Here is a 26,317-nt window from a genome sequence, read left to right on the forward strand (position 1 = left end):
ATCTTTCTCTCCACCTCTGTGTCTCTCTGTCTCTCTCTCTCACACACAGATTCACAAAACAGCTGTAAAAAGTTTGACTGATATTTATGTAAAAATACAGGCTCAGAGGAAAAGTCTGCATTTCTCTTCTTTTTATTTTATTTTTTTTAAAGTTCAGACTCTCATGTAGGTCAGGCTGGCCTCCTACTCGAGGCAAATCTCCTGCTCCAGCCTCCCATAGGCTAGGATTACAGGTGTGAGCAGCATGGCTGGTTTGAAGGACACCACTTATACCTGGAAAACAGTTTCACTATGTAGCACCTACTGTGTACCATCTACGTCTCTAAGGCTTGGGGCGTTAATTTATCTACTATTTCCTAAAGGTTTACTCACCTTTTGCTTTGTGTTATTTTTACTTTTAATCACCTGTGTGTGGGGGGGGGTTCTGGATGTGTCTGGATGCTCACAAGTGCTGGTGCCCTTGAAGGAAGCATCAGATCCCCCTGGAGCTGGAGTTCCAGGCAGTTGTGAGTCATATAGAATGGGGTTGAGGTCTTCTGCAAGAGCAGGGCAGCACCTTGGGTTTTATTTTGATAATAACTCAGTGCACTGTACTGGGTTTTGGTTTTGTTTTTGTTTGTTTGTTTTTGTAGATTTCTCTGTCTCTGTCTCTCTCTGTCTCTGTCTCTCTGTCTCTGTGTGTGTGTGTGTGTGTTTCAAGGAAATTTTCATGCAGATCAGGCTGACCTCAAATTCTCTTTGTAGCGGAGGATAAACTCCTACCTCTCAAGTGCTGGATATGGACCTGGGGCTTCAGATGTTCTGGGCAAGCCTTCTATAAACTGATCTTCGTCCTTGACTCCCAAGGTTATCTTTTTGTAAAAATGTTACTCATAGAGGTAAGCCCTGAGCCTCCTCTCCAGCCCCTTCATACAGTTTTAAAACAGACAAAATGACCAGCTTTTGCTGTCTCTTGTTTTTCTTTTTTATTCTATTTCATTTTGTATGAATTGGTGTTTTGCCCACATGTATGTCTGTATGAGGGTGTCAGATCCCCTGGAACTGGAGTTACAGACTATTGTGAGTCTCCATGTGGGTGCTGGGAATTGAACCCAGGTCTATTTGGAAGAACAGTCAGTGCTCTTAACCACTGAGCCACCTCTCCAGCCCTGGCTGCCCTTTCTAAGACGACTGTTTTAAAGCCCTCTCCCTTTCCACTGACTCAGTGTGCTGTGAGCAGCACTATACAAGATATGTTATTCCGTTTTGTCTCTACCGTTTCATGTCTATATATATAATTTTGTGCCCATGGAAACGGACTTTACTTTTGAGTATGTATGTTTTGTTCTTTTATCTAAATGTGTCATGCTTGGCATATTTTTAACTGAAGTACCAAAAAAGAGCACACATTGATATTTAGCTTGATGAGTTGTCACTAACTGAGGAAACCCCAGTAAAACTCAAATCAAATAGTGAGCAAGACATTAGCTGGGCCTAGTGTTGCACACCTCTAATCCCTAGTGCTTGAGAGGTGATGTTGGAGCGTCAGGAGTTCAAGGTCACCCTCTGCTACTTGTGGAGTTTGAAGCCACCCTAAACTACAAGCTACAAGAGATTCTGTCCCCCCCCCCCAAAAAGAATGAAAAAAGAAGAAAAAGCCCAGGGCTGGAGAGATGGCTCAGAGGTTAAGAGCACTGACTGCTCTTCCAGAGGTCCTGAGTTCAATTCCCAGCAACCACATGGTGGCTCACAACCATCTGTAATGAGATCTGGCGCCCTCTTCTGGCGTGCAGACATACATGGAGGCAGGATGTTGTATTCATAATAAATAAATAAATCTTTAAAAAAAAGAAGAAGAAGAAAAAGCCCAACTGTGGTGGCTCATATTCTTTTAATCCTAGCACCTTTGGTGGGGTGCGGGGCTAAGGCAGACTGATCTCTATGAGTTCGAGAATAACCTGGCCCATATAACTCTAGACTGGGGCTCCCACCCCCTACCCCACCCCCACCCCCATCCTCACCCTGCCCCAAAATCCAAAAGCAAGAAGTCAAATGACTCCAGAACATTCTTTATCTCTCTTGGTTCCCTTGCTCTTCCATCTGTGTCTCCCACGATTTATCTGCAGTCTCTACACAACAGAGTAGTTTCATCTTCTTTAAACTTTCAGAGAACTGGAGTCCAGTTCCCAGCACCCACACAGCAGCTCCCAACCATGTGAACTCCAGTTCAGGGGATCTAATGCCCTGGCCTCTAAAGGTTCTCAGCTTGTACACGCATCCAGACACAAACACCTGCACGTAATTAAAAATAATGAAAACAAACCTCTTAGAAAGTACTGTATGGGGGCTGGAGAGATGGCTCAGAGGTTAAGAGCACTGACTGCTCTTCCAGAGGTCCTGAGTTCAATTCCCAACAACCACATGGTGGCTCACAACCATCTGTAATGATGCCCTCTTCTGGCCTGCAGGCATACATGCAGACAGAACACTGTATACATAACAAATAAATAAATCTTTAAAAAAAAAAGTACTGTATGTACGTGGACTCGTGGACTGTGTCAGGTTGTTTTGTTTTTCTGTTTTTGTTCGTCTTCCAATGTCATTTTATTGGGTTACACTTTCTCCCTTCTTGTTGCTGTGTTGTCTTTCGTTGGGTGCCAACACACGAGTTGCTGCTAATCAATTTTCTTACAGTGGACAGTTGAGTTGCTTTCTTGGCTCTGTTAAAAACAGTACGTTTCACCGGGTGGTGGTGGCGCACGCCTTTAATCCCAGCACTCGGGAGGCAGAGGCAGGTGGATCTCTGTGAGTTCGAGACCAAGCCTGGTCTACCGAACGGGTTCCAGGACAGGCTCCAAAACAATACAGAGAAACCCTGTCTTGAAAAAACAAAAAACAAAACAAAACAAACAAAAAACAGTACGTTTCAGAGCTAGAAGGATGGCTCAGGCTGCACATTCCAGTGGATGCTCTCCCACTGAGCCTTGCTGGGGTCTGCTCAAGCATTCCGCTCTTGGTGAACACAGAGCCTGCAATTCTGTAGGGCAGTTTCCTGGAGTAGAATAAATGGGTCATAGTAGAATGGTTCTGCCAAACCTAGTACTTTAAGTGGGTTCAATGAAACAGCACTTTCAGGAGAGTGTGTTTGATCTCTTCTTTTTCATTGAGACCGTTCACTGTGGGTATCTTTTTACATAGCCCAGAAGGCCTGCTTTAGTTTTCCCGTCAAATGAAGTGTGCCCTGGTTTGGTACTCCCTCTCTTCCTGGTTGCTTGTCTTCCCACGTCTCCTGCCTTAGCGCAGTGAGTCCTTCCATGACATAGAACCCGTCTTCTCTACCTTAGCGCAGTGAGTCCTTCCATGACATAGAACCCGTCTTCTCTACCTTAGCGCAGTGAGTCCTTCCATGACATAGAACCCGTCTTCTCTACCTTAGCGCAGTGAGTCCTTCCATGACATAGAGCCCGTCTTCTCTCTCGGTTTCCCCAAGCACCTGCTTGGCCTTCCTGTGAGCATCTCAGGCCCCAGGGCGTGCAGAAGAACCCCAAAGACGAAGGTGGGAAAAAGGGCCTTGTCACTTGTGCCTAAACACAGAGCCTTCCAGGCCCTCTGGATGACCATTCATGCCCCCAAGAACATCGATGACCACAAAGGAAGAACCGTCTGACTCAGAGCAGACACCCACAAGGGGAAAAACATGCATTCGATAGCATCAGAGTTGATGTCTTTCCACGAGGCACCACGGGACCAATATTAGCTGGCCACAGGGGAAAGGTATTTGCAATGCTTAAAATCGGCCAGAAAGTGTCTAGGAGGTTAAGTCGAGAAACCAGGACAGCAAGTCCAGTAGAAAACCGGGCAATCAGCTGGGGGGATTGCTCAAGCCATAAGACCTGAATTTGGATCTCCAGCCCCCATATAAAAAAGCTGGGGAAGGAGGCTGCTGGGATGGCTTTGTGGTTCAAACACTTTCACAGTGGTTAAGAGCCCTTGCTGCTCTCGTAGAAGACCAGAGTTCAATCCCTCTCACCTCCACTCTGCACCCATGTCAGGTCATTCATAGTGGCCTGTAATTCCAGCTCCTGGGGATGCAGCATCCTCTTTTTGGCTCCCAAGGGCACCCATACAGACCACACACACACACACACACACACACACTCACACACACACTTGTTTCTTGGGAGATATTGCAATGGCTATAATGCTTGATGAGGAACAACAAACATGTACCAGTTTGGATCCCCAGAACCCACATAAATGCTGAGTGGATATGGTAGCTTTCCTGTCATTCCAGAGCTCAGAAGGCAGAGATGGGATTCTCCAGCAAGCCTGTCTGTCATCTCACTTGGGAGACTGAGGCAGGAACATCAGGCATTTGAGGCTAGTTCAGACTACATAGTGACACTCTGTCTCAAACCAGTAAACAGTGAAAACTAAAAATAGCTAAACAGGAAGAAATGAGAGCGGGCAAAGAGGATGATCAGGTAGCAGTGACTCCCAAAATCTGACAGATTCCAGAGAAGATGATAGAAATCATTGGCAACGGATTAGTGACTGTAAGTCAGTCTATAAGTCTGTTAAGTGTTAGTAGTCAGGTAGCAGGCCAGCAAGCCCTGGAGAGTCTCAGTCCACCTCCCCTCCCATGGTCCACCCCTGTCAGTCTCCACCTCCCCTGTCAGTCTCCACCCCCTCTCAGTCTCCACCTCCCCTCTCAGTCTCCACCTCCCCTGTCAGTCTCCACCTTCCCTGTCAGTCTCCACCTCCCCTGTCAGTCTCCACCCCCTCTCAGTCTCCACCCCCTGTCAGTCTCCACCTCCCCTGTCAGTCTCCACCCCCTGTCAGTCTCCACCCCCTCTCAGTCTCCACCCCCTGTCAGTCTCCACCCCCTGTCAGTCTCCACCCCCTCTCAGTCTCCACCTCCCCTGTCAGTCTCCACCTCCCCTGTCACTCTCCACCCCCTCTCAGTCTCCACCTCCCCTGTCAGTCTCCACCTCCCCTGTCAGTCTCCACCCCCTCTCAGTCTCCACCCCCTGTCAGTCTCCACCTCCCCTGTCAGTCTCCACCCCCTCTCAGTCTCCACCTCCTCTCAGTCTCCACCCCCTGTCAGTCTCCACCCCCTGTCAGTCTCCACCCCCTGTCAGTCTCCACCCCCTGTCAGTCTCCACCTCCCCTGTCAGTCTCCACCTCCCCTCCCATGGTGCACCTCCTCTGTCATGGTCCAAGCAATGGGGTTATAGCTGCTTGCAGCGCTCTGATTTTATGTGGGTTCTGGGGATTTGAAAGCAAGTCCTTAGGAGCTGGAGAGATGGCTCAGCGGTTAAGAGCACTGACTACTCTTTCTGAGGACCATACATGTTAACTTACAACTAGCTGTAACTCCAGTCCCAGGAGACCGGAAGCCTTTTTCTTGACTCAAACAAACAAAATCAGCTCTCATGCAAGCTCAGCAATCATACCATCTCCAAAATACTTTTTTGTGTAAATATGCTAGTTGAGAGTTCCATTATTCAATTATATATTCTCAGCCATTTATTTACTTAGATTTTTTTTTCTTTTTGAGATAGGGTCTGGCTGGATTAGAACTCACTATGTAGAGATTCACTTGCCTCTGTGTCCCGAGTGCTGGAACTAAAAGGCATGGGCCTAAGGCCTTTAAAAAAGATGTATATTCACACATTTTGCTTGAAACAGGGTTTCATGTAGCCCAGGCTGGCCTCTAACTTGCTATGCAGCTGCTTCAAGTCTTGATTTTCCTGCCTGCTCTCCAGTGCGGGATCACGGGAGTCCACCACTAGGTCTGGTCTGTATACACAGTGCTGGGGATTGAACCCAGGCTTTCCACCAAGTAGGCAAGCGCTCTATTAACTAGCTACATCTAACCCGACCCCGCCGCCTCACTTTATCTTTCAGATTTACTTAACATTATGTGTGTGGGTGTTTGGCCCGGTGCCTGAGGAGGTCAGAAGTGGGCATCAGATCTCCTGGAATTGGAGTTATGAATAGTTGTAAGCCACAATGTGGGTGCTGGGAATTAAACCCAGGTCCTGTGCAAGAGCAGCAGGTGCTCCTAACCGCTGAACCATCTCTTCAGCCCCTAAAACAATTTAAAATACATTAAAAATGTAGGGTGTGCATGTGTGTGTGTGCATGTGTGTGTGTGTGTGTGATTGTGTGTGCATGTGTGTGTGTGTTGCCAAGGCCATGGCCTGCATGTGGAGGTCAGAGGTCAACTCACAGGAGCCCTTCTTTCATTCCATTATACGGGTCCCTGGGATCAAATTCAGGTCATCATCAGTATTAGGAGCAGTCTTGTTGGCTCTTACATTTTATTTGTTTTTTGAGATATACATGCATAGCCTTGTCTGGTCTGGAACTGGATACGTAGACCAAACTGGCCTCAAACTCACCAAGATCAGCCAGCCTCTGCCTCCCGATCGCTGACGGTAAAGGCACGCACCACCACTCCTGGCTCTTATTTTTTATTTCTGAGACAGAGTTTCACGTAGCCCAGGGTGGTCTGGAATGTACTATATAACCAGGCCTGGCCTTGAACCTTTACCTCCTAATCCGGTGGATGACAGGCATGTGCCATCACATGGCTAAATTTAAAAATCATATGCAAATATGGAGGTGTCAAAGCATAGCGACCCCCAGGTCAGCTCCCTCGATGTCGCACTAGGTTCCTGACTGCACCTCCGGAACTCTGCCTCCTCTTGGGACTTGGCCCTGTGAGAGCGGTCAAAGTGTGCCCCCCAAAGGCGGCTAGGAGGACTGCAGGGCAGTTAGGAGGCATCTGCGGGGACTACGAGCTTCCATCCTCTGCTGTCAAGGATGCCAATAATAGCAGGGCTGTGAGACATGAGTGGCATAAAAAGATCTTAGCTCACACCAGAAACGCAACAGGTGGGTAAGAGACTCCGGCTAGGGCTAGTTCAAAAGGCAGCTTGGGGGTGGTGACACATTTGTGTAATCTCAGCACTAGGGAGGCAGAGGCTGGGAAATGTCTGCGAGTTTGAGACCAGCCTGGTGGACACACACACACACACACACACACACTCACGTTACATTATTTGGAGACAGGGTATCATGCTGCCCAGGCTGACCTTTAACTTGCTCTGTAGGTGAGGCTGACTTTGAACTACGGATCCTCTTGTCTGCAACTTTCTGAGTGCTGGGATTACAGTGCATCGTCATACCCAGTTTATGTGCTGGAATCCGGGTTTTGTACAAGCTAGACAAGCACTCTCCTAAGACACACCCAGAGCCGGGCGTTGGTGGCGCACGCCTTTAATCCCAGCACTCGGGAGACAGAGGCAGGTGGATCTCTGTGAGTTCGAGACCAGCCTGGACTACCAAGTGAGTTCCAGGACAGCCTCCAAAGCCACAGAGAAACCCTGTCTCGAAAAACAAGGTCTTATTGTGCAGCCCCAGCTCCAAATTTGCAATCCTTGGGCCTCAACCTCTTCAGAACCTGGGTGACAAGCCTGTGGCACCATGACTGCCCCTAAGTGAGTTTATTGTTATTGTTATTATTATTATTATTATTTTGAGTTAGGAGATGTGGTATAGCATCCAGGCACAATGGTGTGATTATGTAGCAAGGGCAAACCCTTAGTTCACCCATTAAAAACGGAACTGGGCTGAGAATGTAGGGCCATGGCAGAATGCTTACCTAGCATGCACACCGCCCAGGGTTCGAACCACAACACTACAGAAATCAGATGTGACTAGAAGTTCAAGTTCAAGACTAGCCTGAGGTACACGAGACTCTCAGAGAGAGACAAGGAGGAGGAAACAACGGAGAGAGTGAGAGAGAGAACTTAACAAATACATACATGACAGAACTGACATCTTACGGGGACCGCGGCCACTCAGCTATCTAGACACCCAGACGGCCAGAGCCAACCCCTTCCACCCAGTTTGAGCTGTGGGCGGGGTTCTGGACAGGGAGGGGGCGTGGCCCGCCCCATCCTGGCCCAATGGGTGTGGGGGGGCGGGGACCTCCTTGCATCTGGATCCCACACCGGCTCGTTTTTTTTGCAGTTCCATCTGCCTCGCGGGTGCTTCTGGCGTCCCCAGAGGTCTCCCACCCCAGCCCTCCCTCGGCCCACCCGCCCTGCCAGCAGCCCCCTCTCGCCATCCTCAGACCCTAGCCCGGGACCGCGGGGGCTTGCCATCATGGGTGATGGAGGAGAAGGCGAGGACGAAGTCCAGTTTTTGCGGACGGTACGTTTTGTATGACTTAGGAGGCTTCGTGGGAATTTCTCCCTGACCTCTCAGAGTCTCTCTGTCTCTGTCCTGCTTGCTGGTGGTCTCTGAAATCCGAGGTCACTTTGGGTGACTGTCGCTTCGTCTTGGTGTCTCTTCTCATCACCTTTTTGATCACGGAGAATTAGCAAGGATTTGGAAGGACAGAGTGGGGAGAGGGAGAAGCTCGGTTGCCCTCTCCTGACATGAGAGATTCGGGGTCACTGAGGGAGTACCTCCTCCTGCCATCCTGGAAGCAGGCACTTGAGGAAGGTGGTTCTAATTCTTGAGCTTAATTTAGCTACCCTCCACCCCCACCCTAGCCCTATTCCCTTCTTACTCCAGGCTCTGACCTATTTAAATTCTTGGAGAGTGGGCTGCGGTGGGCTGGACGGCACTGTAGGTTTCAACTCCTAGCCTTTGGTGGTCTCCTTGGGGGTCTCTTGGATCTTGACTGCTCTCTCCTCTTTGGTTTTGGTGAGAAGGATTAATTGTCTGCTAATGGCCTCTGAGGGTGTCTGGACGCCTTCTCTCACATCTCCTTGGTATGTCTTGTGTCTGTCTCTGTCTTTTGTCTCTTGGCTTCAACCCTCTGAGTTTTATTGTCCCTCTGGTCCCGTCTCCCTGAATCTCTCATCCCCAGCTGGGGGCAGGGCTGGAACTAGGAACAACAGGTGTCTCTCCCAGAATAGCCCTCTTTTCTGGGCTCCGGGCAAGGGACAGGGAGGAGACAAAAGGGGGAGGGGCTGCCTCTTCCTTAGTCCTTCCCATCATCCCTTTCCAGGGGCTGGGATGGGGGTTGGTATAAGAGCACTGGAGGTGTTCTCTCTTTTGGACCAGGTCTGCTGACCCTGCACTGTCCCCTCTCCATCTCCCCCCACCCCAAGCCCTGGGTTCATGCAGAAATGCTGACGCAGCATTCCTGACCCAGAATAGGACCCTGGCAGGCAGGGTCCGGTTTCTTGGGAGGGAGGAACAAACGGCTGGGACTGGTAATGAAGGATGGGGACAGCTGGATATGAAGCCACTGGAGGAGGGCCTCTCCCCAGCCCAGCCTTTAGCCTACACCATGGGTTTGGCCTTCCACAGCCTAATAAGCCCACGGCTGTGGCTACCAGCAGTCACTCTGCACCAGGCCCAGTGCCCAGGGCCTCAGCCTCCCGTGGCATCTAATTATATTCTCATTGCCCTATCTTCTGAGGTAGGACCCTATCTTTATCTCCCTGGGAGATTTGAGGGAAACCAAGCCCCAAGTGGTAAACTTGCCCAAGGTCAAGGCCAGGAAGTGGTGTCTCTCAGTGCCCTGGGAGGCCGAGTCTTGCTTTCAATAGAGGGAATCCAGGCCCAGCCTTGTTGGGGTAGACAGTGTCAGGCTGGGTCTGTTTTCTTCAATGTTACTGAGGTTGTGTGGTATTTTCTTTAAAAAAAAATCTTTTAGGAGCTGGGTGTTGGTGGTGCACGCCTTTAATCCCAGCACTAGGGAGGCAGAGGCAGGCGGATCTCTGTGAGTTCGAGGCCAGCCTGGTCTAAAGAGTGAGTTCCAGGACAACCTCCAAAACAATACAGAGAAACCCTGTCTCGAAAAACCAAAAAAAAAAAAAAAAAAAAAAAAAGAAAGAAAGAAAGAAAGAAAAAAAAGAAAAAAATCTTTTAGGAATCATATCCCACCTGTAAGAAAGAATCTGCACCATATTCATAGGTATTATTAAACAAAAAGAAAATTCCAACTTTAAAGCAGGGGGTGGCTGTAGATACCCATGACTCCAGCCTTCAGCAAGCTGAGACAGCAGAACTGTAAGTTCAGGACCAGCCTGGGCAACATAGTAAGTTCAAGACCCATCCATTTGATGACAAGGGGAATTTTGCTAATTCAAAACAGTTAATAGACCTCAGTGCTTTGAGGGGCGAGTGAGAGAAAGGTTTCACGCATCGCAAGCTGATTTTAAGACTGATGCATAGCCAAGGACGACCCTGAACTCCTGTCCCCACCTCCCAAGTGCCACCGAGTCTGGCCTCCATGGGTTTTGACATATTATGCAAACTAAGTAACCACCTTGGTAGTCAAGGCAAAGAACATTTCCTCCCCCCAGAGAATCCCTCCTGCCCTTTGGAGCAACCACCGGCCCTCTGGTCATCACATAGACCCCACCGCTCGCCACTGGAGATTCATATACAACATGTGTTCATTCTCTTTTACTGCTTAGGATATTTCTGACGTGTAGCTGGAGATTCATATACAACATGTGTTCATTCTCTTTTACTGCTTAGGATATTTCTGACGTGTAGAGTGTATTTAGCCTGAATGCTTTTGTGGGGAGCTTACTGGTATCCTGTGGTACGATTACATTGTAGTTTGCCTGTATCTGCACTTGTGTACACTAAGGTAGTCACGTCTTCGGTATTTTGCTACTCAGTAAACAACCACACTCACTTTGTGTCGCCCTGACTGCCCTAGAGCAGTTTATGTGGCCAGTGTGGCCTCAGTTTCACTGAGATCTACCTGCCTCTGCTTCCCCAATACTGGGATTGAAGGCTCGGTCACACACACCAGTTTTGGGGGAAGCAGTTTGAGATGGAGTTTCATTGTGTAGCCCTGGCTGTCGTGGAACTTGCTCTCTCTATACCAGGCTGGCCTTGAACTCACAGTGCTTCTACCTCCTGAGTGCTGGGATTAAAGACACGAATGACACACCTATTTTTTTTTTGGAGTTTTTTTTTGGTTTTTGTTTTTGTTTTTTTTTTTTTTTTGGTTTTTTGAGACAGGGTTTCTTTGTGGCTTTGGAGGCTGTCCTGGAACTCACTTGGTAGTCCAGGCTGGCCTCGAACTCACAGAGATCCGCCTGCCTCTGCCTCCCTAGTGCTGGGATTAAAGGCATGCGCCACCAACGCCCAGCACGACACACCTATTTTTAATAACAACTTCCATAACATGTCAATCACCCTGATAGCAGACTGGGCATGTTATTTTCTTGTTCTCCTTTTTTTAATTATTAAGGGTGCTGGCCAAGACCCTCCAGATAATTTTCCTTGTTTTGAATATAGTGACCTCTTGAGCTCTGTCAACACTGGGATCGCTCAGAATCTGCTTAGGTCAGAACCTCAAGAGGGAGTGGTCCGGCTAAAAGTGCAGATTTGTCTGCAGACCCCAGAATCACTGAGTCAGGTTCAAGGATGGGAGTGATGGGAGTGGGGTGCTGGGGTAACAGAAAGCTTATTTTTGTTTGTTTGTTTTGCTGAGACAGGGTCTCATATAGCTCAGGCTTCTCTTGACCCTGAATTTCATATCCCCCTGCCTCCACCTCTAAAATATTTGGAATAATTAATAGGCATTTTACCACCATGCCTGGCTTTGGAAATTGAACTATTTTATTGTATTCTGTTCTTCTCTGTCCAATTATCTACTTATTTAGTCATCTATCTGTCTATCTGTCTGTGTGTGTGTCTATCTATCTATCTATCTATCTATTTATCTATCGCCTATGTATCTATCATCTATATATCTCCTTCCTTCCTTCCTTCCTTCCTTCTTTGATAGGGCCTATATGTCCAGGCTGGACTTGAACTCCTGGACTCAAGGGATCCTCTGTCTCAGCTTCTGGATAGATGGGACCACAGGTGTGCATCATTTCAGCCAGTTTTGGAAGCAGCATCTAAAGCCGGGTTCCTGCTCACTCACTCTCATACAGGAGAGAGTGGGTGTCAGTGCTGTGTGCTCAGCCTCGCCGTAATGATTAGATTCCTGGTTCTGATTTACATCCTGCTTTTGCCATTCACTTGCTTTCTCTGCTTGGGAAAGTGATTTTAGGTTTTTTTTTTCCTCTGAGCTTAGTTTTTTTCATCCAGGAATGTGGAGAGGGAAAGAAATCCAGTAAGAATTCTTAGGGCCGGGCTGGAGAGATGGCTCAGAGGTTAAGAGCACTGACTGCTCATCCAGAGGTCCTGAGTTCAATTCCCAGCAACCACATGGTGGCTCACAGCCATCTACAAGTCAATCAGGCGCCCTCTTCTGGCAGAACACTGTATATGTAATAAATAAATCTTAAAAAAAAAAAAAAGAATTCTTAGGGCCCTTACAAGTGTCTCTTTGGCCTCACAGCATCCCTTACTCCTGCTGGCCCCACCATCCCGTTTCACTGCTCACTCCGGGACACCCCTGTCCCCACACCCCTGTCCCCAGTGGCCGCAGGCCCTTGCACGGGCTGCCTCTCTGGAGCACTCCCTACAGGTGACCTGTCCTGCTTCTTTCTATGTGGACAAGGCCTAAAGGTCAAAGGTCATCATCTTCTTGGAGAGGTCATGTGTCACTTCGCCCCCTTACTGATGTTCCCTGCCTCAGTGCCACTCAGTTATATCGGTCCAGCTTTTTCCCAGAACATCTACCACTAACAAAAAACTTACGTACTTACTTACCTGTTATGGACGGTTTACACTTGAGGACGTCAGGTCCTTGGAGGTAGGGGTATCCAGAGCCTAAAATGGTGCCTGTCTCCTCCTGGGCTGTCAAATGGATTGACACTCAGGATTAGAACACGCTTATCTGACAAGCTTGGGAGTGTGGAGGTCATGCGGTCTCCGGTGGGATGTGTAACCTTCTTTAGAAATGTTTCCTTACCTTTATTTTCTGTGTGAGGGTGTTTTGCCGTATGTCTGTGTGCTACGTTAGTATAGTGCCTTCAGAAGAAGGGAGAGGGAGTCAGGTATCAAAGATGGTGTGGTTGCTGGGAATTGAACCTGGGTCTTCTGGAAGAGCAGCCAGCGCTCTTAACCACTGAGCCATCTCTCCAGGTTCATCTGTAACCTCCTGAATTAGTGATATGCTGGGCACACCCCTGAGGTCCCAGCATTTGGGGAATTCAGGAAGAAGCGTCAGGCACTCAATGTCATCCTTGGCTACAGGGCAAATTTGAGGCCAGCCTGGGCTACATGAGACTTCGTTGCAGAAACAAAACAAAAACTAAACACCAATCAATAAATGAATCCACCCCAAAGCATTTAATTTGGGAGAAAGTTGATGTTTCCCACACTCGGTTGTATCACTTTGCAGACCCTCGTTAGGAGGCCTCTAGAGGAGCTAGAGTTTGATTCTAATCCAAATTTCTCTTACACCCTGTGGAAGCCAGGCGTGGGGACACACACCCATAATTCCAGCTACTCAAGGGGCTGAGGCGGGGATATCTCATGATCTTGGGAATTCAAGGCTAGCCTGGGCAACTTAGGGGGCCGCTGTCTCAGAAGAAAAATGAATGAATGACCGGACAACCAACCAGCCAAATGGAGAAGTAAATGGAGCCTGGCTGGTGTGGAATGTGTCTGTTCTACACGGCACGCAGGGTCTTCTCTGGTCCGTCCCTTCTGGTTCCCACCGGCGGACCGTGTCCCTCTGCTCTCCCAGGATGACGAAGTGGTCCTGCAGTGCAGCGCCACGGTGCTCAAGGAGCAGCTCAAGCTGTGTCTGGCCGCTGAGGGTTTCGGCAACCGCCTCTGCTTCCTGGAACCCACCAGCAACGCGCAGGTCTGTGTGCGCCCGGCGCGGGTGGAGGGGCAGTGTCGGGAGGGCAGGGTTTTGACGTTTTATTGATTTTCATTTTATGTGCATTGGCGTTTTGCCCGCGCGTGTGTCTGTATGAGGGTGTCAGGTCCTGGAGTTGCAGACAGTTGTTATCGGCCACGTGGGTGCCGGGAACGAGTCCTTAAGAAGGCTCTGGAGCCGCCGAGCGCACGCTGACTGAGGGAGCGGGAGGGGCTAAGGTGGGAAAGGGGCGTGGACTGAGATGGGTCCGGAGGAATCTGAGATTAGCACCGAGCCTGAGATGGGCGGGTGTGTAAGGCGGAGCCTGGAGGGGCGGAGCCTGAGATGGGGCGGGGTCTAAGACGGGGCAAGATGTGGCATGGTGGAGCCTGGCCTGAAGAATAAAAGGCGGCGTCTGAGGCGGGGAGGGATTTGAGGTAGGGGGCGGGCTGTGAAGAGCAAGGCGAGGTCTGAGGTGGGGGTGAAGCCTAATGTGGAACAGGGTCTGAGGCAGGTGGAGAGGGGTTTGAAGAGCGAAAGGAGGCGGAGCCTAGGGTGGGGGCGGAGTCCTAGGTGGGCGGTGAGGTCTGAAAGGAGCGTGAATGCGGGGGATCCTATGAGGGCAAGATTCCAAGGAGGAGGAGACCTAGGCAGTTTAGAGGAGAGGACGGGGCCAGAGATGGAAGAGTGTGTGGCAATAGATAGAAGGGTCTGAGAGAGGGCTCTAGGCGTGGAGGAAGTTAGAACGAGAGAGGAAGGGACCTGCAGGGAGCGCCTGGGGACGGAGAGACCTGGGGGTCCCGGTGGAGGCCAACAGAATGTGAACGGCGGGGAGTTTTGGAGTCTGAGGGGCCAGCGCGTCTGTCTCTCCTGTGGTGTGGCTGGAAAGGCAGGGATGAAGGCGGAAGTAGTGTTCTCCTGGGATTGGAGGGGCTTGGGGTGGCCTGCAGGGAAGGTGCATCAGAAGCTTCCTGCCTGCCATGGGAGCAGGCTCAGTGTGGTGAGCCGCAGTCAGAGGGGCACAGAACAGTTGAGCGAGGTAGGCAGTCTGGAAGTTTCTGTGGAGCTGGGTGAACTGGAGGAATTCGAAGGAGGAGGCTGAGAGGTGTTTCCTGTGATGTTGGCAAAGACTCGATGCGTCCGTCTGACGCCCGGCTGGGGCCCCTTGTGGGTGAGGGTGGGGTCTGGGTGTGCGGAAGACTCACAGCCCAATGGCGTTTGCTCACCCCGCCTCAGAATGTACCCCCCGATCTGGCCATCTGCTGCTTCATCCTGGAGCAGTCCCTGTCAGTTCGAGCGCTGCAGGAGATGCTGGCTAATACTGTGGAGGCTGGTGTAGAGGTAAGACTTCTCTCCAGGGATTGGGGAGCAGGGACAGGAATGGGGAGGGGACCCGGGGGTCATTCACTATGCGTTCTTCCTCTCTCTGCCCTGCCCCCACAGGCCCTCAATTTGGATAAGTGGGTAGGTCTGGCCTTGGGTGTCATGTCTTTCCTGTCACTCCTGACCCCAGGCCGGCTGCTCAGGCCCACGTCCTGAACACAGGGGCTGGAGGATTTCCCCCACCCCAGATGTCAGGGGCTGTGGAGCCCAGAACAAGCCAGGCAGGAAGGAAGGAGGGAGCAAGGGGCTTCTGAGCCCCTGTTCTCTGGCCCGTTCCTTTCTCCCCTTTTTTACGCCCCCCCCTGCCCCTCACTGCATGGGTCCCTCACCTCCCTCCATCCCTAGTGTGAGTCTGCCACAGAACCATGTATCCCCACGGCATGGCTCCCTCAGAGCATGGGCATGCGAGAGCCATGATGGAGGCATGGTGCCGTCGAGGAATTGGATGCCCCCCACTCCTCCAAAGGGCCAAGTCTCCTCGTGCATGGGAGTGTGTGACAGCAAAAGGAGTCACTCTACTCCAATGGTTGAGAGTCATGTGACAAGCAACAGCTAGGACTGTCCTGGTGCAAACAGGCTATATATAGTTCAGCTCTTGGATGACAGGCTGGAGCAGATGGGATGCTGGGGCTCTCTTGAGTGTCCTTTGTCACCTGGAAGATGAATTCATACTTCTGGGGTGACATCAGGACCTGGTTTATAAGTGGAAGGAGGCAGGATGGCAGAGTGGGTTTTGTAGTTTTTGTTATTTTGTTTTATAGAACTTCATGTGTCCTAGGTTGGCCTCAAACTCTCTAAGGAGCTGAGGTTCACCTTGAACACCCAATCCTCTTGCCTCTGCTAGGATCACAAGCTTCTGGGCCTTGGGGAATGTAAAACACTCCATGTCTAGGTTTCTCAGAGGCAGCCCCTGCTTCTACAGGTGGGGAAACAGATGCAGACCATATGTTGGGAATCTGAGCTGAGGTTTCCTGCCCGGGCACAGCATTTCATGGGGTTCACATGCCCGCCTGTGGACAAGCCATTTATTTGGGGAGCTGCTGGAAATCAGGGGGTCTGTATTTACCCTGTGCCATTTCTTCTCCTGTAGTCATCCCAAGGCGGGGGACACAGGACACTCCTGTATGGCCATGCCATCCTGCTCCGGCACGCGCACAGCCGTATGGTGAGTGCGTTAACCACGGGTGTGGGTGAGGGAGCGGGTTCGGGCCTGCCACGGGGCTGACCTCACTCTCCCACCCTAGTACCTGAGTTGCCTCACCAGCTCCCGATCCATTACTGACAAGTTGGCCTTTGACGTGGGACTGCAGGAAGATGCAACAGGTGCAGGGTTGGGGCAGGGAGCATGGGGGGTGCTCCAAATCAGCGAACCAGAAGTATGCAGCACTCTATAGGTGTGCATGGGGCTGCATTGGAGCTAGGAAGAGGGGTCTGAGCACAGAGGGTCTGACATATGGGTGGACGCATTCTCGACAGGAAGACGGGGTGGGGAGTTGGCAGTGCAATGGGGGTTTATAGACTCCAGGGTCTGCACGTCTCGGCGGCTGTGAGTCCCCTGGGGAAGAGCATTGTGGGAAACCATTATCCTGACCGTCACTGCCCTCACAGGAGAGGCCTGTTGGTGGACAATGCACCCTGCCTCCAAGCAGAGGTCTGAAGGAGAGAAGGTTCGTGTTGGGGATGACCTCATCCTTGTCAGCGTCTCCTCTGAGCGATACCTGGTGAGTACCCATCTCCTTGACGGCTCCTCCTTCTCCTGAGGGGTGCACGGGGTGTGCTGTGTCTCTCATCATGGGCTTGCCCAGGGGGTCTGGGGCAAGCCCGCAGGGCTCTGCCCTGATTCTGTGTGTTTCCCGGAGGCTCGCTTTGATTGTTACCCACTGGTTCTCGTTAATTCCATTGTGTCTGACCACCACACTTTGGTCGCCCCCAGCACCTGTCCACCGCAAGCGGGGAGCTCCAGGTTGATGCCTCCTTCATGCAGACTCTGTGGAACATGAACCCCATCTGCTCTGGCTGTGAAGAAGGTGAGGACCCCGGGTGTCTGGACCCTACGATGAGGCCATCAAAGTGGGCTCTCTGTGGTGCTTCCTCAGACATGCCCAAGCTGAATCTTGGGATCTCCCAGTGACGGCTTTCACGGCACATTTCTTACTGACCCCAAAGTCAGATTCACCACCACTCCCAAACTCAGGGTCCCCAGAGCTTCCACGCCAAGCTTGGTCCTCAAGGTCAGACTCTGACACTCCGAACTCACAGCTTACAGCAGTGGCTCTCAGCCTTCCCAGTACTTCAGCCCCTTACTAGTTTCTTGTGTGTGGTGACCCCAACCATAAAACTATTTTCCTTACTACTTCATAACTGCAATTTTGCTGTTATGAACCACACTATAAATATCTGATATGTGACCCCTGTGGAAGGGTCATTTGACCCCCAGGGGTCACGACCCACAGGTTGAGAACCACTGGTTTAGGGCATCAGCCTGGGAGCTTAATCCTCAGACTCCAGCTCTTCGATACGGGCACAGATGGAAGCCCTGGAATCTAACCCTCAGATCCTAAACCAGGAGCCCCGCTCAGACCTCAAACCTTATGCTACCAGCCTCAGACTCTCAGAGAACTTTAACCGAAATTTGTGTGTGTAAATGCCAGAGAGTAACTTACCGGAGTCGGTTCTTTTGTTATGTAGGCCTTGAAGACTGAACTCGGGTTGCCAGGGTTGGTGTCTGGTGCTGTTACCACCTCCCTGGCTCTAGACTCCCAGATTTTAACTTCAGCTCCCACTGATACCAAGCCCTGAAACCCAGACCCGCCAACTTTTTTGTTTTGTTTTGTTTTTTTTGTTTTTTGAGACAGAGTTTCTCTGTATTGTTTTGGAGGCTGTCCTGGAACTCACTCTGTAGACCAGGCTGGCCTCGAACTCACAGAGATCTGCCTGCCTCTGCCTCCCGAGTGCTGGGATTAAAGGCGTGCACCACCAATGCCCGGCTACAGACCCGCCAACTTTTAAAAAACTCTTCTAAGAAAAGATTTATTTCTTTTTATTTTATGTATGCGGGTGTTTTGTATACATTTGTGTCTGTGCACCATCAATGTGCTTGGTGCCTGTGAAGGCCAGGAAAGCGTGTTGGATCCCCTGGAACCGGATTTACGCAGATACAGTTCTGAGCTGCTATGTGGGTAACAGGAACAGGACTTGGGGTCTCTGCTAGGAACAGGAGTTGGGGGTCTCTGTGATGGCAGCAAGTGCTCTTAACGGTGGAGTCATCTCTCCAGAACCTTCGTTATTTTACTACCAAAGTCCGGTCTTTCCAAATTCACACTCAGGACCTCGGGGTCTCAAACCAGATCATAACCCACAACCTGGACCTCTTATGTCAGCCAAGGTCCCCCAGACCAACACTCAGAACTGAGGTCCTTACTGCCAACTCCAGCCTCAGAGCCAGACATCACACCTCCAAACCCTAACCTCAGGCCTCAGAGTCCAACATCACACCTCCAAACCCTAACCTCAGGCCTCAGAGTCCAACATCACACCTCCAAACCCTAACTAACCTCAAGCCTCAGAGTCGAACATCACACCTCCAAACCCTAACCTCAGGCCTCAGCACGCAGAGCCCAAGAGCAGGGAGGGGCACTAGATCCCCTAACCACACAGTCTGGCCCCAGTCTCAAAGGTCCAAATACAGATCCTTAACGTCACAACTCTAAGCCCCCCGACTTTACCCCAGCATATCCAGAACCTTATGGGTTGGTCTCTGACTTCAGATACCAAATCCCACATGCCTACTTTTTAGTCCTTAAATACAGCCTAAATCACAGACTGTCAACACTGCTCCTTATTCCAGCCTTTAGCCTTCCACAGGGGAGATGTAGGACCCCTAGACCCCACACCGACTTCCAGATCTCTCTGGGACTCCTGCCTCGCAGCAACCGCCTTTCCTTGACCTTCCTCAGGCTTTGTGACGGGAGGCCATGTCCTCCGCCTCTTTCATGGACACATGGATGAATGTCTGACCATTTCCCCTTCGGACAGTGATGACCAACGCAGGTCTGGGCTTTGGACAAGGGGATCTTGGGGCCCGGGGGTGTGGGTGGGAAGAAAAGATTGGTTGGGCACTCTGTGCTTTTAAGCTTTCTGTTGCTATGACAAAATACCCGAGGACATCGCCTTACTAAGTAAAAGGTTCTTTTGGCCCATGGTGGCAGTCTATGGCTGCTTGACCCTATTACTTTAGGTCATTGGTGACATAGTATATCACGGTGACAGTATGTGGCAGAGGTTGGTTTCACCTTGTAACATTTGAGGACACAATACTGAAAGTGGAAAGACCAAGGTGCTAATATTCCAGTGACCTAACTTCTGTCCACTGGGCTCCCCCTCCCCCAAAGCCTCTGTCAGTCCTAGTAGTCCCACAGACAGGGGACCACCTTCCCCAGATGGGCTGTTAGTAACAGGGTTGGGGACTGGCATCTGCATTCCTGATCTTGTTGTCTCCTACGTCCCTAGACTTGTCTACTACGAGGGAGGGCCTGTGTGCACTCACGCCCGCTCCCTTTGGAGGCTAGAGCCGCTGAGAATCAGGTTCGGTGGGGAAGAGGTTGGGAACTCCCACTGGGGCCTGGGAAGGGAGAAAGGGTCTTCAAGGAGATCTGAGGAAGATACTGGAAGGTTTGGGGGACAACCTAGAGAGCCTCAGAGAGGTTGAGGTCCTCAGGTATCCTGGAACCCTAGAGGAAAAGCCCTTGGGGCATGGGGGACGTTCCTGAGGAAGAGATTTGGATTCTTCGTGAAAATTCGAACGCAGAAAGCTTGCCAGGCTAGGGCCCTGGAGGCAGCTGAGGGGCTCTGAGGAAGGTTCAAGGACTGGCAAGGGGACTGGAGCTACCGAGCAGGGAGGAGAGAGTTCTAAGAAAGAGCCAGGGGCCCCAGGAAAGATCTAGGGAGCCCTAGAAGAGAGAATGCTTGAGGAGTTTCAAAACAAGACTATGATGTTAATGGCTCCTAGGAAGGGGTCCTCTGATTCTGATTCTCCCCACTGTCACCTTCCCCAGCTGGAGTGGAAGCCACCTCCGATGGGGCCAGCCTCTGCGAATCAGGCATGTGACCACGGGGCGGTACCTTGCGCTCACTGAGGACCAAGGCCTTGTGGTGGTTGACGCCAGCAAGGCTCACACCAAAGCCACTTCCTTTTGCTTCCGCATCTCCAAGGTTGGTGTGTGTGTGCGCGCATGTGTGTGTGTGTGTTTGTGTGTGTGTGTGTGTGTGTGTAGGGGGGCGACATGCCCTTCCTCATCTGCAGCCTTGGGTCCCACTCCTCTTGGGTTCTTGCTTGGGGTCTCCACAGCATCAGGCAGAGGAGGCTGATGCCTGTCCCTTGTGCCCGCAGGAGAAGCTGGATGTAGCTCCCAAGAGAGATGTGGAGGGCATGGGGCCCCCTGAGATCAAGTATGGAGAGTCCCTCTGCTTTGTCCAGCACGTGGCCTCAGGCCTGTGGCTCACCTATGCTGCACCGGACCCCAAGGCCCTGAGGCTTGGCGTGCTCAAGAAGAAGGTGGGCTCCTGGAAAGGGTGAGGGTGTGTGTGTGTGCGTGCACGTGTGTGTGCGTGTGTGTATGTGTGTGTGTGTGTGTGTGTGTGTGTGTGTGTGTGGGCAGAGATAAAGACACACAGAAATAGAGACTAGAAAGCCATACACACAGAGAGAAAGCCAACACTAAGGGCTGGCAAGATGGCTCAGTGATTAGAACATATTTGCTGCCAAGCCTGGGGCCTTGAGTTCGAGCCCTAGGACCCATGTGGTGAAAGCAGGGTCTGCCTCCTTCCGGTTTCTTGACTGCCACCTGTGCACTCCCCACAAAAACCTTCCAAGTGATAACAGGCTGAAAATAATCTTCATAAATGATGGACAGGGTGTGGTGTCTCACACCAGTTACCGTAGCACTCTAGGGGCTGACAGGGAATTGTAATTTGACGTCAACCTGGACTACACAGTAAAACCCTGTTTCAAAAGACCGGAAAAAAAGAAAGAAAGAAAGAGAGAGAGAGAGAGTGAGAGAGGGAGGGAGGGAGGGAGGAAGGAAGGAAGGAAGGAAGGAAAGAAGGAAGGAAGGAACGAAGGAAGGAAGGAAGGAAGGAAAGAAGGAAGGAAGGAACGAAGGAAGAGGGCTAGGGCTGTAGCTCGCTTGATGCAAGACTAGCCTAGCATTCATGAGGCCCAGGTTCTATTCCCGGCACCCCATAGGTCAGGTGGCCACCCTTCCTGACCTCTCTGTGTGCGCACATCTAGGCCATGCTGCACCAGGAAGGCCACATGGATGATGCACTGTCACTGACCCGATGCCAGCAGGAGGAGTCCCAGGCTGCCCGAATGATATACAGCACAGCGGGCTTGTACAACCAGTTCATAAAGTAAGCCTGCCCGCCCCCTGCCGGGCTCCCCGCACTTACGCACCCGAGAAATGTCATAGTCGCTCATCAGAGACCTCTGACTTCCACAACCTTGACCTCGGCACGCACGACCTTCCATCACCTAACTCTCACACCGGTACCCAGACCCTTGACTGGCCATCCCCAGTCCTGACTACTTCCACTATCCCTGGTGCCTGCCACGCAGGAGCCCATGTCAGTCCCGGCTCCGTTATAGGCTCTGTGTGACCTCGGGCCAAGCCTTGCTTCTGTTTCTCTGCCCTCCATGAAATCGAAGCCCGTGGGAGTCCAGCGCAGGGTGGGGTGGGTGCTTCCAGCCCTGCCTGAGCACTGGGGTCCCCACAGGGGTCTCGACAGCTTCAGCGGGAAGCCGCGGGGCTCGGGGCCACCGGCTGGGTCAGCGCTGCCCATCGAGGGCGTCATCCTGAGCCTACAGGACCTCATCGGCTACTTCGAGCCGCCTTCGGAGGAGCTGCAGCATGAGGAGAAGCAGACCAAGCTCCGCAGCCTGCGCAACCGACAGAGCCTCTTCCAGGAGGAGGTGGAGCCAGGCGTGGAGGGCGGGGCCGGAGGGGCGGGGCCTGGCGGGAGGCTGGGGCCTAGAGAGGGGCGGGGTCTGGGAGGAGCTCAAGGGAGGGCGGGGCCTTTAGGAAAGTGATGGGCCGGGCCTCAAGGAGGGGGCGGGCGGCGTTGATGGGCGGGGCCTCGGGGGAGGGCGGGAATAAGGGAGGCAGGGGGCGGAGCCGTGTGAAACAGGGTGAGGACTAGATAATCTGGCCTGGAGTTAAATCAGAGGCTCCACAAGATGGGGCTTCCTGCTTCTGGGTCTACTGGATCCAGGGTTTCTGGGTGAGAGAGCATAACCGGAGTGGGGCGTAGGCTGATCTTGATACATCCGGGACATTATTGCGGTGGGGTGCTAGTCATCTCTTAGAAGAAGAAGGGAAGAGGTGTGGGCCGCTCAGCTCTGCCAGAGTGGGAGAAGTGGAGAGGGCTGGGGCAAGAGGCTGGACTGAGGTCAGGGCTCGGCTGCCTCAGTGGTGGGCAATGTGTCTATTCTGAGCGCCTGGCTCCTCTCCGATGAGGAGGAAGGATAACAGTAGCAGAAACAAAAGTACCGCCAGGGTGGGGATTGGTGCAGTATACACAGGATCCCTAGATCCCAATACAGATAGGGGGTTCAGTGAGAGACCCAATCTCACAAAAGTAAGGTGGGGGCTGGAGCGATGGCTCCGTAGAGCAGGTACCGCTTTAGCAGGACCCAAGTTCAGTTCCCGGTACCCACGCCCAGTGGCTCTAAAACTCCTGACCTCCAGCTCCAGAGGGATCCGACGCCTCTGGCCTCCCAGGCACCTGCAGTCACAGGCACAACCCTCACGCATGTATATAGACTTAAAAGTAATAAAGTAAACCTTAAAAAAAATGGCTGAGCGTGATGATGCACACCTTTAATCACAGCACTTGGAAGGCAGAAGTGGGCGGATCTCTGTAAGTTCAAGGCCAGCCTGGGCTATTCAACAAGTTTCAGGCCAGTCAGGGCTGCATAATGAGACCCTGTCCTTAACACAAAAAACAAACAAGAAAAAGATGGAAAGTCATCATAGGAGACCCTAAAAGTTGCCAGGTGGTGGCGCACGCCTTTAGTCCCAGCACTTGGGAGGCAGAGGCAGGCAGATCTCTGAGTTTGACGATAGCCTGGTCTACAGAGCGAGTTCCAGGACAGCCATGGCTACACAGAGAAATTCCGTCTGCAGAAACCAAAACCAAAGGCTCCAGAAGTTGACTTCCAGTCTCCACAGGAACAAGAATGCACACCTGCACCCAAACAAATACATATCACACACGCACACACTCACACATACACACACACACACACACCTCTCAAAATGCAAACAAAATGATTTTCAGGTACCACCCAGAATTATTTTTTCCCCTTTAATATGGGGTTTCTCTATGTAAATCTGCACCTCTGCCTCCCAAGTGTGAGGATTAAAGGTGTGAGCCACCACTACCTGACTCTGTCTGTAATTCTTTTTTTTTTTATATTTTATTTATTTATTGTGTATACAGTCTTCTGCCTGCATGCCAGCAGAGGGCACCAGATCTCATTACAGGTGGTTGTGAGCCACCATGTGTTTGCTGGGAATTGAACTCAGGACCTCTGGAAGAACAATCAGTGCTCTTAACCGCTGAGCCATCTCTCCAGCCCTCTGTAATTCTTTTTTAAAAGGATCAATTTACTCATTTATTATGTATACAGTGTTCTGCCTGCATGTCTACCTGCCAGAAGAGGGCACTATATCTCATTACAGATGGTTGTGAGCCACCATGTGGTTGCTGGGAATTGAACTCAGGATCTCTGGAAGAGCAGCCAATGCTCTTAACCTCTGAAGCATCTCACCAGCCCCTCTACCTGTAACTCTTAAGCACAGGAAAGACAAGTTCCACCCAGGCATCAATATAATGCTATTAGCTCTGAGTTTGCTATTACTCAATAAGACACTATATTATGATTGTTTCTTTATATAGGAATACACATAAGGCAAGGGTACACACTAACTCACTCAAGTGTTCAGAAACTCAGCACAGTAGCTCACACCCACAGTCCCAGCTACGTGGGAAGGTGAAAGCCATTTGAGGGCTATCCTGAGCCACATAACAAATATACTCTGTCTCTCTGTCTTTCCCTTGACTAGCCATTAACTTGCAGTAGCCAAGGATGCCCTGTTCCTTCTCCTCCCACCCCTTAGTTGCTGGAGTTACAAGTGTGTGCTACTATGTTCACTTTTTGTGGTGCTAAACTTGGGATACATTTCCAGCCATGATTCCATCTTTTTTTGGCTGTGGGGGCGGGGGAGTTGGTTTTTCGAAACACAGCCCAGGCTGTGTTGGAACTCACTCTGTAGACCAGGATGTCCTCAAATTCACAGAGATCCACCTGCCTCTGTCTCCCAAGTGCTGGGATTAAAGGTGTGCGCCACCACCACTGGGCTCATGACTCCATCTTTTAAAAAATAAAACAAAACTATAATGTATTTCATGTGCATTGGTGTTTTGCCTGCATGTGTGTCTGTGTGAGCGGGTCGGAAGTTCTGGAACTGGAGTTACAGACAGCTGGGAATTGAACCCAGGTCCTTTCAAAGATCAGTCGGTGCTCTTAACTGCTGAGCCATCTCTCTAGCCCCTAAAAATAAAAGTTTTAAGGCAGGGGTGGTGACTCACCAGGCTTTGGGAGGCAGGGATAGAGAGATTGCCATAAGCAATCCAGCCTACCCCACACAGTAACTACCAAGTCCAGCCCGGCTTAACAACAAGATCCTGTTTCCAAAAATTTATGGTGTGGCGTCAGGTGTGGAGGCTCATACTTGTATTGTCAGCACTTGGGAAGTTGACTATGAGGAGTGCCATCAATTCCAGGTCAGCCTGGACTACAGGATGAGTCCCTCTTTCAAATAGACAAATGAAACTATATTTATCCAGACATTACCAGGAATCCCCTATATTTTTGCTATGAGTAATGATCCAATAGTTGATAATTCATTGTTCATGTGATTTTACAGAATGTTACTGTGAATAATGAAAATTGGTTGTACACACTCTATAGACTTTTCTGTGTGTGTGTGTTAGATTTCACAGTAAAAGGGCTGGAGAGAGAGCTCTGCCAGTTAAAGTGCATGAGAAACTGAGGTAGATTCTCAGAATCCGTAGGCACTTTTGTCCCAGCACTGGGGAGGCAGAGACAAGTAGATCCCCAAGGCTTGATGGGTAGCCAGTGTAGCCTGATTGATGAGCTCCAGGCCAATGGGAAACGCTGTCTCTAAAGAGGTAAAAATTGTACTTTGGCCTCCATGCACACACATAGGTGTATATATGTGCATTCTCTCTCTCTCTCTCTCTCTCTCTCTCTCTCTCTCTCTCTCTCTCTCTCTCTCACACACACACACACACACACACACACACACACACACACACGAATAAATAAAATACCCAGAATAGGGGCTGGAGAGACAGCAGCATTTGCTGCCCTTTCAGAAGAGTTGGGTTCAGTTCCTATTACCTACACAGCAGATTACAACTACATGTAACTCCAATCTAGGGGATTCAGTTTCCTCTTCTGATTTCTACAGGCACCAGGCATAGACATAGAACACACACACACACACACACACAGGCAAGCCGCTTGTGCAACATACACATTCATAAAATTCAAAATAGGCCGGGCGGTGGTGGCGCATGCCTTTAATCCCAGCACTCGGGAGGCAGAGGCAGGCGGATCTCTGTGAGTTCGAGGCCAGGCTGGACCGATAGCCTCCAAAACAATACAGAGAAACCCTGTCTCGTAAAAACCAAAAAAAAAAAAAAATTCAAAATAGGCGGTCATGTTAGTGCACACCTTTAAGGTCAAAATTCTGGAGGCAGAGGCAGGTGAATCTGTATGAGTGTGAATCCAGCTTGGTCTATACAGTGAGTTCCAGGCCAGCCAGGGCTACATAGTGAATCCCTGTCTCCAAAAATAAAAATAAAAATAAATCACTCTAAAAGAAGAAAAAGTAAACATTAAGATGTCAGAGGGGAGCCTGGTGGTGGTGCATGCCTTTAATTCCAGCACTAGGGAGGCAGAGGCAGGCAGATCTCTGAGTTTGAGGGCAGCTTAGTCTACAAAGCTACACAGAGAAACCCGGTCTCGAAAAATAATAATTAAAAAATGTCAGAGGGGAGAGAGTGAAAAAAAAACTCTTATAGTAGGTGGTAAAGTGAACTGGTTCAAAT

At 50.7% G+C, this 26,317-nt stretch overlaps 1 protein-coding gene across 1 annotated transcript in view; it reads left to right on the plus strand.

The window, feature by feature from the left end:
- The first annotated feature begins 8,061 nt into the window (after positions 1 to 8,061).
- Positions 8,062 to 26,317, plus strand: part of Ryr1 (ryanodine receptor 1) — a 126,929-nt gene continuing 108,673 nt past the window's right edge. The window contains 13 exon segments of the mRNA XM_040734565.1: positions 8,062 to 8,205; positions 13,619 to 13,738; positions 14,972 to 15,076; positions 16,209 to 16,283; positions 16,363 to 16,441; positions 16,727 to 16,839; positions 17,052 to 17,145; positions 19,075 to 19,168; positions 19,628 to 19,702; positions 20,173 to 20,329; positions 20,508 to 20,672; positions 21,408 to 21,529; positions 21,893 to 22,088. Of these exon segments, the coding sequence (XP_040590499.1) occupies positions 8,158 to 8,205; positions 13,619 to 13,738; positions 14,972 to 15,076; positions 16,209 to 16,283; positions 16,363 to 16,441; positions 16,727 to 16,839; positions 17,052 to 17,145; positions 19,075 to 19,168; positions 19,628 to 19,702; positions 20,173 to 20,329; positions 20,508 to 20,672; positions 21,408 to 21,529; positions 21,893 to 22,088 (1,443 nt within the window). The 5' untranslated portion in view covers positions 8,062 to 8,157.

This window comes from Mesocricetus auratus, unplaced genomic scaffold (genome assembly GCF_017639785.1).
Source record: "Mesocricetus auratus isolate SY011 unplaced genomic scaffold, BCM_Maur_2.0 Super-Scaffold_100038, whole genome shotgun sequence".
In the NCBI taxonomy this organism is placed as follows: domain Eukaryota; kingdom Metazoa; phylum Chordata; class Mammalia; order Rodentia; family Cricetidae; genus Mesocricetus; species Mesocricetus auratus.